This window comes from Hippichthys cyanospilos, chromosome 20 (genome assembly GCF_059441005.1).
Source record: "Hippichthys cyanospilos isolate Australia breed blue-spotted pipefish chromosome 20, RoL_Hcya_1.0, whole genome shotgun sequence".
NCBI classification, from domain to species: domain Eukaryota; kingdom Metazoa; phylum Chordata; class Actinopteri; order Syngnathiformes; family Syngnathidae; genus Hippichthys; species Hippichthys cyanospilos.
In genome coordinates, this window is record NC_142388.1 from 11399198 (window position 1) to 11412207 (window position 13010).

The following is a 13010-nucleotide window of genomic DNA, read 5'->3' on the forward strand; positions in this document are numbered from 1 at the left end:
CTTTTGACTAACTACTTAAAATTTTAAGGCCATCATCTTGCTTGAACTTTCCGTTCAATGGTGTCATTTCCCAATCAGAAAAAAAAATGGTAACAAAAAACAGATGAGTCAACCAGTTTGTCTGGAAAACATTCACTCAAAAATCCCTGCAAATTTCTGCACACTACTGGCATGGTAAAAAATATCCTCTATCAGTACAATGATGGAACAAAAAACAATTTGTTAATTTTTCCCCTTCAGGCAAAACGGCTGCAACGGTTTTGTTTCAAATTTGATACTTACCGTCAAGTAAGGCCAGAAACCGGGCAATAAAAAAGGGTTTGAAGAACGTTGGCTTCTTGAAAAATTCTTGAAAAAATGCATTTGAAACAATTAGAAACAAATTGAAAACTTTCACTCAAATGGTCAACATGAAAACTGGAAAAATACAAACCATTTATTTGTTCAGGTGTTTTCGTTAATTTATGTCATTTGACAATCTTGGGTAAGGTTGTCCAAACACAATTTTTCATGGCTCCTTGACAATCATTTGTACAGCCCCTTAAACTTAATCTACAACCATCTTAATGATAGGGTTCATACATTTGTGTTTATGCCCCAAAACATATATCTCTAAGAAAACTACTTAAGGAGACACTTTTTTTTGGTGTGCTTTTGCAGTGTGCTTCTTCATCTTTTGTGCAAAAACAAGATTGTTTCCACCGTATATCAAGTTTTTTTTTAAAAAAAAAGATGTGCTGTAATCCCAAATCCAATTGTGCAACTGATTTTTTTTTGTTTTAAACAATGATTGACATGAGGTGTTGTTGCTTTTTTGTTTTGGGGAAACCAGATCATAACAAAGTAACATAGTGCAACGTCTTGCATCAATTGCAGAGTTTTCTTTTTCTTTTTCCTTCCAATTTGGATTTTGGCTAGTGCCACTTATTTCACACGAAATAGTAAGTTGTGCTTTTAGGGAGGCTCTTTACACCTCGATAATTCTGTTGTGCATTTTGGAATTAATAACTTACAATCATGCCAACGTCATTAATGAGATGCAAAATGATGCATAATTTTTTAACATTAAAACAATATTGTGTTTTCACTAATCGCGGTAACTTTTTTTTTTTTTTTGCACTTGCATAGCCGTAACAATCCATTTGATTTTCCATGTCAGAGGTTTAACTTTTGTTCAACTATCGGTCTCAGTCCGTTAGTTGCACCAATGTAAAACTTGTCCTCAGCTAAACTCTTGTGCATGTAATTTTGTGCTAAGACTTCTTTGAGCATTTTGACGTGGAGTCTGCGTTGAGGACTTCGATCATGGTTCTGATGGATGGAAAGGTTTCAGCCACGGAGGGAAGACTCTGGTACCAAGAGGGTAAACTTAGGAGTAGAAGGGGGAAAAAAAAAATGAGGGCGCTTATTATTGAAGTGCACATTTTGTTGATCTCACCTTTTGAAGTGCATCCAGCTCTTTGCTGTTTTACTGAAACTGTCGGGATTGGGAGTTGTCATGGCCTCAAAGTCCACCAGCTTACAACAAAATAGATGCAAGCCCATTCCAAATCAGTCATTTAGATGCAAAGAAATAGAACTTTCTACTGAACCTTATGTTTAAGATCCTTTACCTTTCCTTTGGGGATCCGACCACTGACCTCATTCCCACTGGCCATGACTGCCCCCATCATGACTGAGTAGGCCACCACACTGACCACACACGCAGAGGGGAAAAAAAATACATATCATTTCCAATTAATTTTTTTTGGGGTCATTTTTTTAAAGTTAAAAATGGCAAAAACAAACACAATTTAGTTTTTAAATCGTTTTAATCATCATCAGATTGATCATTTTTAATCATGTTTTGATAATAAAAAAAATATCTATTCACAGCATTCTCACGAGAAATCCTACTGTAAATGACCTTCTCCGAGAACATGGCCGTCGGTAATGATTACCTGGAGCCTCTAGAAAGTGGCATGAGGTTGCAGAAGTAATAGACCAGTGAGAGAATCAAGTTGCATACGGCGTCGGCGTCCTGTAAAGAGCAAAGGTTGCTTCCATCAGATGGGGGAAAAACAACTATAAAAAAAGAATTCATTAACTATATATTGCTTTCTCATGGCTGAACTTAGTGAAACTTCTCCAGACGGTCAAACCAGGTGAGGGCCTAGCAACTATGTCAATGGTTGCTAGTACTGTGTCATTTTCAAATGACTTTTAAACTGCAAAATATATACTGTATATTTTGTTCTCTTTAAAAAAAAAACAACAACACACATTTATTATCAAATTTAATTTGACTTTGTAGATTTGTAAATAATGTAGATTCACATCACTTCTGAAAGAAATGCTAGAAACTCTCAAAAACTTTATACAGTCATCCAAATACAGTATGTTTTTATTTTGTATTTTCCTCAATGTAAGCTCTACTACTAGTAGAAAATAAATATTTTTAATAGGCCCTATTGACTGTTGCTCCTACAAATCCCAGAATGCATTGCAATATCTTATTTAGTCTTGCTTGCAGTCATACAGCTCATTTGCAAAAACGAGATTGAATTGTAAATTCATAAATATGTTTTTTGTTGTATGAGTGTTCATTTTCTCATGTTATATGTTCTGCAAAAACGTTTGCCTGTAACTATTATGAAAGCATGAAATAAAGTCTTATTTTGTTGAATTAGCTTGCCTTCGTTGGTTTGGAAATGATTATATATTTACAAAAACTATTTATCTTTGTTCAAACAAAGTAAGCCCAGATTTCGTAATGAGGACGATTAAGCGTAAAGATTATAATGTTAAAGTATGCATTATAAACATATACTGTACTTGTTGTCAAAATGTTACTTATTTCACTCTTAGTAACAGGTGGTTGTTTTTCTAATATTTTATATGATTCTGCCACAACGCACCGCAAACTCTGTGGAGAGCATGAAGACTTTCCCTTTGGTTGTCAGCTCCCGGTAGATAGATTCAATCTCTGACTGGTATTGATGCGTGCGCTCAGCAGTGGTCTGTGTCTCAACAGAGAACAGCATGTTCCCCACCCTAGAAGATGGCAAAAAAAATATATATATATTAGAGGATGTAGTGTCTGTGTGACTAGTGAAGAACTGATTCAAATTCAAATCAGACGCATCGTTTTTTGACATCAAAATATTAATCATCGTCCATTTACTCTTTCATTCAACAAAACTTGATGACTTACGAGCATTTTTGACTACTTCTTCCGCCATGTTTGTTTTGATCTCGCCGGAAAAAAGAACACATCTTTGTTTACATAAATGGTGGTCGCCGTGAGCCTCACGCTGTGAGGTAATGATCAAGTAGATGACTAGATCATCATCATGACCATGCTTCCGGGAGTAACTTTGAAAAAAAATCGTCCCAATGCCATTTGTTTCATACATTACTTGACATTCCAAGTTTTATTTAAAAGCATTGCCTGCTTCCTTCACAATCAGCGACGTCGCCAGACAGATTTCATTAGGGCACGTATTACACAGCTACGGTACTGATCTGCAGCGCTCGGGTAACAATGTCCCCAATAAAAACAAATTCACTCCACATAAACAATGCGCACATGGCTAATAAATATGGTAATTTATTCACATGTAGCTGATATTACTTCCGTGAGTGCGAGTAGGAACAGCAGGTGATGAGGATCACTGCATGAAATCAGTAAGATTAGCGACGACAACAACGTGGTAAAAATATTATTTTGAACTGACTTCAAGCGTAACTCCGAGATGGATATTAGAAAGTTATTCGCCAGCAGCAGGGATAAAGCAGCGAGGAATGAGGGAGGCTAATGAAGTACTAGCTAGTTAGGCAACATAAATCTGTCTTAAGTTCATGCTAAGTTAGCTAATGTTATTTCTTGTGTGATAACCATATTGATTTGCTGTACGAGCTGTCGGGGGAATTTGCATTATTATGGTAATTCATTGCAACTGTATTCACTCTACATAAACAATGCACACATGGCTAAAGAAAATGGTGATTTATTCACATGTAGTTGCATGAAACATAATGCTTCTTATGGAATGGTTACAGAGATTAAAAACAGGTTTCAGAGATAAAATGAGCACTGGCGGATCAATATAAAAAATTGTCATTTCAAACCTTTGCGGGTAAAATGTAGAATTTGGAGAATAAGGGATTTATTTGAATGTGAAAATTAGCTTCAAAGATGTTATGAAACTGCTAAAAACAGTTTGGAGAAGGAAATACTGGTAAATGATAGATTTGAATAGTCACCTATCTCCTGTGATGGTGATAGTGAAGCCGTCATATTCTTTGCCTGGATCCTTCATGCTGGGCACTTTGGAGTTGACTGTGAAGCCATCTCTGGTTTTACTGTTAAACTGCTTCAGGGAACAAACACATAAGCTGCAAACATATGACAGCAGCATTACGGGTCTACGGTTTCCCTCATTTCATCTTTACCTTCATTATAGGAAGAAGGTCCTCCACTTTATTTACGTTGTCCAGGGCTTGGCGCACCTCGGCCAGCCCTTTGGGGTTGTACGCCCTGGGAACATTTAATTATAACAATTTACAGACTTGATGAAACACAAAAGATATACAATGCAAACTGTTACTAATAATGTATTTTAAAAAAATAAAGATTTGTTTAGTAATAATAAGGAAATACAAGTTCAGTACAGTGAGACTTTTAAATAGCTATGGTAAGGGGTTAAAAAGTTCAAATGTGTAACAATTAACTGTATTCATAAGGAGTGAATTGGGGGAGGGGTGACGGCTACCAGCTGTTCACATTATCATTGTAATTCATTTATTAAGATATTTTATTTGCTACTTGTCTGACAAGCTATTGCTATTACTTGGTTTCAATGTCAGGCAGTTTAAAACGATATACTGTATATCTCTCCTACACGGTGTGTCATCATGATGTTCAATATTATTAGTTTTATTAGCATTAGTGTTATAATGAAGGCAGAATAAATGCATATAACACATTTGCAAAATGTAACTAATGTTTGTCTATTTGGGACTGTACTGTTATCATTTTAAGAAAAAAAATTAAATTCAATCCAATTGAGAAACGAGATACGTATATTTAAAAGTACTGATTAATGTTGAAGAAAACAAACAATGGAATGTGAAATGAATGATGAGTGAATGATGTGTGAGAATTCACACCCGTGGTAGACCAGTATTCTGTCTTTAATGAAGTCCAGAATGTTGTCAAAGTAGGCCAGGTATCTGATGTTGATAATCTGGCCCCTGTGGGAAGATGGGGGGAAAAAAGGGGGCTTTTGAGAAAACACAGTATATTAAATGGTAGAATTATGAGTCTTGCATTCACCTGATGAGGTTGATGTGATTGTTGAAGCCACGACTGAGACTTCTGGCTGGCATCTGGTCTAACCAAAGAACTGGCTGGTCGGGATCAGCAATTCTGAAGACAGCGCCAAAAAAAAACAGACTCACAAACCTAATGTGGACAAGCGCTAGTTTTCTGGATGATTCTTCCTCATGTCATCCTTTGACATTGGCAAGTTTTGCATTTGCGGTTCATTGAAAAGCAAAACCTAAATTGGACTGCCTACCTTCTCCACTTGACGGCGATGTCAAACATGTCCCTCCACTGCATCTGCCTGGTCTTGCCATTTACGCGCACCTTGGCGTTGCTCCACGTGCGCTGCATGGCTTGCATCACCTCGAGTGTCGCCAGGCCCATGGCTGCACATAACAGGGCACATACTGTTATTTCATTTTTTGTTTTCTTTAATGCCACGACGTAAATATTCACAATGTCATTTCAGCCACCTCGGTGTATCCTCTTGTTAGGCAAGAACCCCGGCGTGTCGTATTGCATCATAGCTCCAAGTTGGTCAGCAGTGCAGATCAGCTTCTGGACATTGCTGCCGTAGGACTCAAAGTTCTGCGGCAGCACATCCCTAAGAGGCGGAAAAGGAATAACTGACAAGTTTAAAAATTTGGTTTTATTCAGACAAGAATGAGGAAAATACTTTCTCATTAAATGCTTGCAACTTGCTGACCATGCTCTCGGTACACGGAAACACAGGTTGGCAGGCATAAGTAACAATGTGACTAGATGGAAAAAAAAATAAAACAAAATGCAACAAGTGTGTCAAGGTCGCATTAACCTGAGTACAACAGAAATAATTTGGAAAATCAGATAAAGCATTCAGGCGGAATTCAGCCTTCAATGTGGGAAAAATTATTTTTGGGGGAGGTTTTTGTATTATATTACGTGTTGAAAATCTAACAGACCTTCAAATTAAAGTAAACCTGCTTTACTAGATTATTTCTCATTGTTTTCCTTACTTCATTTCTTCTTCTACTCGGGAAACAAATGGCTGACAAGTTTCAGAAAAAACTATACACCAGTTTTTCAGTGCAGATGCAAAATTCCAAGCAACAAAGTGTCAAAATTAGCGCTATGTTTTAAGCGCTGACACTTGTCCAGAGATTTTACTTAGCTAGTGTGATGGAAAACTATTGTTTTTTCGCAGATCTGTTATGGGGTATTATAGAAGCATTTGAAGTGCTCATTCAGTTATTGTTATTATTATTTTGTAGAATACACAAAGATGGCAGCCACTTTTACATTGTTAGTATAGGCAATCTAAATTTGAATTGCAAGGCTCATTTATACATTTTACTCACAAAATTTAGGACTATTACAAGCAGGAGATGTTATATGGATGTTATTATCTTGTGTGAAAACAGACTGTGTTGAATTGAGTTCATTGTGTTGAATCAAAATAAAACATCTTTTTACTTTGGAAAACGATGAAGAGCATTTCTGACATTTTTTTCATCTTTTCATTAAAAGGCTGAAAATTTAAACATTCTTTAAAAAAAATCTGCTTAATTGACAAAACAATTGAGATAAATCGATTATTGAAATAATCATTAGTTGCAGCCCTCTTATTATTACAGAGAAACGTGAAAAAATATCGCAGAAAATAGCAGGTTCATCGAGAAAGCAAATACATACTTAATATGTGGCTGAAGGCCAGGCTGCTCCTCATAGTCTTCAATTAGAAAAGGCAGATTCTTGGCCCAGTGATTCTTAAAGTTGCCTGGCAAGTCCTGGTCCACGTTGTATTCTGCAACCGGGACATCCAGGTGGGAGTGCAGGTAGCGAGAGTACTCTGGTAAGATGAAACAAAACTGAAATGAATGCTGCTCAAAATGGACCTGGAATATGCGACCGCCAGACTTCACCTCTGAGGTATTTGACTTTGAGGTATTCGGAGCTGGCCTTCTGTCCTATCAGCGGGTCGTTGAGCATGACTTTGGTCTGCGCTTTGATGCCCTCATAGAACTGCCCCATGGCCACGTGGCTCAGGCCCTTCATGTATTGGCATACCTCGTTGTATGGCTCCAGCTGCAGACACCTCTGAAGAGGAAACACATTACAGTATTCGTCTTGAAACGAAATGTGACAAATGTGGAGGTAATATCAAAATCTGGAAGTTAAGTGTGTTTGTGTGGGTTCCCCTGTAAGTACTAAGTATTCACTCACACAGTCACTGTTTTTGTGCTCAGGCCAGAGCCCTGTCTAATATAAAAGTATTGTTTAATAGCATATTAATGTCAAGGAACTGTGAGAGGTAGAGCTTCCTTTAGTTATGTAATCACCCCACCTAAAAATACTTCTTTGAGCCATCAATGAAGAATTATAAACGTTGCAGTAGGTGTCAATTACTAGTGGATTTCCACTATTAGTAAGAGGTCTGTTTCTATTTTCCGCTAATAGCGAGGGAACGCTGTCTTCCGAAACGCCACTTTGTATAATGAACAAGCAAATAATTAGGTGTGGTAACAGGAAGCTGGAATCTACCCCTCCAAAATTCTACACTTATTTTAAAACAATTTTATATGTGACATGTGCTGCTGTTATCATCAAAAACACACAACTGGTAAAAAGCACTGATTGACAAATTTCGGATCCTTTTCGAACGCCTGCATTTTGTGGGATCTCTGTGTGAAAGAGTCATTAAGTTGGTGCATTAACCCCTAACTGAGATTAATAAGAAACCTGGAGAAAATCAATCCTTGGAAAGACACAATAACAATCATACGTGGACCGACTTTGGAGTTACTTCCTGGTATCACATAAATATTACCTACAAACAAAAATAGAAAATAAGAAATATCATGAATAAGATATCATGATTAAGTTAAGTTTTTAGCCACACTATTACGCTACCTCGAATGTGAGGGGAAAAAAACTGAACGGAAAGAGATTTAAACATTCCATACGATGATCATTTTAGGGAATATGAGGCTACCAAAACAGACAAAATTAAACGCTGTCACAAAAAATTAAAAAAACAACAACTGCAAGTTGTTTATATTTGACCATTGGCTGCTGCAGAAAATGTAATCATACTAACTTCTCTCATCTTACTGACTTTATAATGAGGGATTGAAAAACTGTGGACGTTCCTCCTCTTTGCCAGAGTGAAGGGTGCATATGCCTGTTTTCTCTCACTAGTTGAATCTGATGACAATTTCATACACCTTGAGAACACCAATAGGCTGCTTTGGGTAGCGCAGGCAGCTAACAATGATTGTGAAAGTTTGGTCGACAGACCACAGAGGATGTCACCAACTGGTTTTGTTATTAAAGAAGTATCTTATTATTAATATTCATTCACTGCCACTGATGACTATAGACGTCAAAGATCCATTTTGGCTATGAATGAATGAACTGATTCACTTGCCCTTGACACATCAAAAACGCCTTTAAACTGGAATGGCAGTGAATGAGTTAAAAATGAGAGTTATTTCTTTTAACTCCTCTAACACCTGAATTTCTCCTTTGGGCATCAATAAAGGACATCTCATTTTATAATGAAATGGCCTCTGTCATACAGAGATCCTGCAAAATGGCCACGCCAGATCTGAAACAGAAGATGACGGCATGTATCCATTTAGCCGTTTCACATTTTTGTAAATGTGTACACTTTGAAGTTGTGGGTCACCTTGAAATTGCCGATGGCCTCCTGCAGGGAACCGTGGTGGTAGAGCATCATGCCTCGGAGTTGGAGGGATTGGATATGATTCTGGTTCAGCAAGAGGGCCTTCTGGAAGCTGTCCATCGCAGCCTCAAAGTCGCCCAGTTCTCTGCGATGACAGCATGAAGGGAAATGTAGAGTGAGAACAAGTCAAGAAGGAGTAAATAAAGTTAGTGTACCTGTAGGCTTGTCCCAGGCTTTTGTAAGCGTCTATGAAGTCGGACTTGAGCTTCAGTGCCTCTTTGAATGTCTCAATTGCCTCCTGATGAAGATACAGTAGCACTTGTCATCATTCGCAAGACTCATGAATGATGGATTTAAGAAGTAGCATTTTTTAACCATAAATGGGGTATTTATTTTAGAAAACATACACTGTGTATCTCATTTCACAATCTACAAACAAACTTTGAGACATTTTTACAAATTTGCACTGACAGAATTTTGAATGGGGAAAACAATTTAAAAGTAAAACACTAGAGCATTTATCACAAAGAAGTGATTTAACATAGAATTTCCATTTTCATGAGCAGCAACATAAACATTACGATGAGTGATGTTCGAATACACTTGTTATGAACTGTACATGAAGGAGGAAGATTAAACTGCATATAATGTGTCTGTAATAAGCACCTGGAGCATGCCTCGGTGGAAGTAGGTGAGGCCTTTGTAAAGCATGGCAATAGGCTGATTCTTTTTCATCTCCAAAGACTGCTGGAAGTCTTCCGATGCCGCCACGTAGTCCTGGTAGAGGCGAGAGGGGATGAAAAAAAAAAGTGGTTCTCAAGTGGTTCTCTGTCCGTGAAATAATTTGGGTGTTTTGGAATTGATTTAGTTCATTTTTTTAACAGTTAAAAAAATGCGTGCCTTGTTTGGCTTAGTCTTTGTTTTTTGGTGCTGCCACTGGCCGCTTGTTGATAGTGTATAGTGTGCTGGCTACCTACTAGATAGAAGCCATTGTAAGATGTAGGAAGGACAGAAAATTGGGTTAGTGTGTGTGTTTGTGTGTGTGTATATATAATATATATATATATATATATGTGTGTTATTTCATTTTATATTGAATTCTGAAAGTATTCACAACTCTTCAATTCCAATTCAACTAATTTCACAGTTTTTAAAAATGTAATACTTTTTAACGAGGCATCCGAACAACATCTACCTATAGAGATCTGCATACATTGCATTTGACTAAGTCACTACCGTTGGTTACAATCAACATCATTTTTTTTTAACTGGTGAATAAGTTAACTCATGCACCAGCCAGTAACAGGTAAGCAAGTCAAAATCCATTTGAATTGGGCTAGCAGTGAACAATATTGTGTGCTGTTGTTTTTTTTTTTTTGTATCAGATCTGTGGCTTCAATAAACTTGATGGGATGATGGTGGTATTCAAAAGTGGATCAAGTCCCGACTATAGGACATGGAACTAAATACACAGCCCGCTACTGCTATAAAGAAAAAGACCCATAACTACAGAGTGTGTTTAAGTATTTCCAACCTCAGAGATGAAGAGTAGTGTTCCTCTGTGTCTGTAGAGTCGAGCTGACGGCTGCAGCTGGATGGCTTTGGTCAAGTCTGCCAGGGCCTCAGTGATGCGACCCAGAGGAGACAGAATCTACATAGAAATACAAAAGACATACAACAACGTCGTTACATTTTTTTTGTCCGGAAATAGAATATTTGTTGCCACATAGGGAAGTGGCAGCTAACCTCTGCTCTCTGCTCATACACTTCAGGCCAGTTGGGCTCCAGTGTGATGACTCTGGTGAGCTCGTACAGTGCCAGGTCAGCATTCTTGATGTCCTGGTGAATGTGAGGAAGAGCAACAACAGTTCAAATTGTTGCGGACATTAAAAAGATGTGCAGCACTTTCATTGAGTTTTTTTTTAATCTTTAAAACGTTTACAATTGGCAATAAATGAATGGGGAAATGACAAAAAGCAGTTGCATCAAAAAGACACATTTTAAACAATTTTGAATTGTTCACCTGATGACTTTTCTTGCCATAGGCAATGCCTCGGCCATAAATGGCACTGACCAGCTCAGGGTCACTCTGCAGCCAAAGAAAGAAAGAAACAACACATGAGACATCACTAAGATTTTGAGATCATGAATTCTTTGGACATGATGTACCTGCAGCAGGAGTGAGAAGTGCTTGATGGCTTCGTCGAAGAGCCCGTTGCCGATTAGAACATAGCCAATAGCTTGAGAAAAATAAATTTAAAAAAAAAATCACGCAAGGTGAAGATGTTTAACAACAATGCAAAACAGGCTCAATTAGGACAACAAACCAAGTTCCTCGTTTGTGTTGACGTTTTTGACGGGGTAGGGGATTTTCTTCTGCTCTATAAAGAGCTTGGCTTGATTCTGTGAGAAAACAACATTTCCAGATCAGATGATAGTTGGGCTTTGTGAAGTATTTTTCTGGTGCATGAGCTCACAAGAATTTTTTCAGCGTTGAGTGAGAAAACTGACTCGCAGGGCTGGTTGCTGCCCTCCTCGCAGTTAGGGTTATCCAGCTGCAAAATGGATGATTCTGGAAAAACACATTGAGGACCCAAACAGTGGTCCAAATATTTGCATTTAAATACAGCATGGGTACTTTTGCCATCTCTTATTGTGACAAATAAATATTTTCATTTTCAGATTTAAAAAAAAGTTAAGATCATTATTATTTTATTGACCTATCCATCCATTATCCCAACCACTTATCCTCACAAGGGTCATGGGTGTGCTGGAGCCATTGACAGCTTCATCGGGCAGTAGGTGGGGTACACCCTGAGCTGGTTGCCGGCAAATTGCAGGGCACACGAAGGCAAACAACCATTCACACACACACAAACGCAACTGAGAACAAATGGTTGCCAGTAAATTGCAGGGCTTACAAAGGCAAACAACCATCCACATTCACAGACACAAATAAGGACAATTTAATGTCCATCAAACCTACCATGCATGGTTTTGGAATGTGGGAGGAAACTGGAGTACCGGAGAAAAATCACAATATCACAGAGAGAACATGCAAACTCTGTACAGGAGGGCTGGAGCCGGAAGCAAACCCGCGAACTCTGCACTTTGAGGTAGAGCCGCTATTCACTGTGCCACCATGCAACCCATATTCTGTTGAAAACGTAACTAGGACTCTTCCAAAGTACTGCCATTAAATCAAATAGATTGTCTGGGTTTAGAGCTTATCTGTGAAGGTCCTCAACGTGCAATTGGATGGGCTCTCTGTTTTGGTGTTTATTGATTTAAATCTTGAATTGGATTACAAGGGTAGAAGGGTCCACGAAATTCAAGATAGGACCGCCATTGCACAGGAGGCTTGTATCTCCACTTGTTCGAATTGTCATAGCTGCTGATTACATACCCATTTGATATAAACGGGGTAGACTCAAAAATTTTCGAGGAAACTACTAATGACAAGACTAACTCGAACAATATTTAAAAGTTTAACAATCATCCACTTATAGCTATTTTTAACATTTTTCAATACCATCATCAATCAATTATTAACACCCATTTATTTTTTTTTACCTATATTCCAAAACTTTACTAACCTTTCAAGGAAAAAAGGTCTCCCACGGGCTGTCAAATGCATTGTTGTCACTCGCTACGGTACGTTAGCATTAGCTCGGTGAGGATAAGGACGTGGCGTTTAAAGATAAAACAACACTTTCATTTACCGCAGTCCGCCGCATAGTCTTCCCAGTCCGATAGCGAGTTACAGCCCTGCTTGTGCAACTCGCCGTTGAACAGCGTCAGCGTAGAGAAGAACTCGGTGGCCGGCGCACCCCGACATAGGAAGCCGCAGAGCAGCCAAATTACAACTGCCGCCCGACTGGCAGGGTCCATGTTTTGCCGGGGACACGCGCGTGCATGCGGTTCCACAGGAGCTCATTTAAGCCACGCCCCTTACCTCTTCTTTTCATTCTTGTCGAGTCATACGCTGGATATGACACTACGGTGACCAACTGGCGTAAAAGAGCGTTACCGCCACCT

The 13010-nt window shown here is 38.4% G+C and overlaps 1 protein-coding gene across 2 annotated transcripts; it reads right to left on the bottom strand.

The window, feature by feature from the left end:
• Nucleotides 1–405: 405 nt before the first annotated feature.
• On the bottom strand, nucleotides 406–12901 carry ttc13 (tetratricopeptide repeat domain 13). Of its 2 annotated transcripts, none has more exons than XM_088403289.1 (23): nucleotides 12695–12901; nucleotides 11450–11544; nucleotides 11300–11375; nucleotides 11142–11212; nucleotides 10996–11061; nucleotides 10719–10811; nucleotides 10507–10623; nucleotides 9639–9749; nucleotides 9188–9270; nucleotides 8976–9117; nucleotides 7210–7384; nucleotides 6980–7136; nucleotides 5782–5912; nucleotides 5562–5694; nucleotides 5318–5410; nucleotides 5152–5235; nucleotides 4435–4519; nucleotides 4246–4352; nucleotides 2898–3033; nucleotides 1941–2020; nucleotides 1614–1692; nucleotides 1439–1518; nucleotides 406–1368 (listed from the first exon to the last, which is right to left on the bottom strand). In XM_088403289.1, the coding sequence occupies exons 1-23, from the start codon at nucleotides 12861–12863 to the stop codon at nucleotides 1254–1256; spliced, it is 2478 nt and encodes an 825-aa protein (XP_088259415.1). In that variant the 5' UTR covers nucleotides 12864–12901; the 3' UTR covers nucleotides 406–1253. The 2 variants fall into 2 exon arrangements, with proteins under 2 accessions (XP_088259415.1, XP_088259414.1); XM_088403288.1 differs by having other exon boundaries at nucleotides 4246–4355.
• Between the last annotated feature and the right edge of the window lie 109 nt (nucleotides 12902–13010).

What these genes read in the sequence shown, in the direction of transcription:
- ttc13 (XM_088403288.1), bottom strand. Translation starts at nt 12,863, where the DNA reads ATGGACCCTGCCAGTCGGGCGGCAGTTGTAATTTGGCTGCTCTGCGGC. An exon ending in AGACTATGCGGCGGACTGCG is followed by an intron (nt 11,545 to 12,694) that starts GTAAATGAAAGT and finishes GTGTTTTTCCAG; the next exon opens with AATCATCCATTTTGCAGCTG. An exon ending in CAACACAAACGAGGAACTTG is followed by an intron (nt 11,213 to 11,299) that starts GTTTGTTGTCCT and finishes ATTTTTCTCAAG; the next exon opens with CTATTGGCTATGTTCTAATC.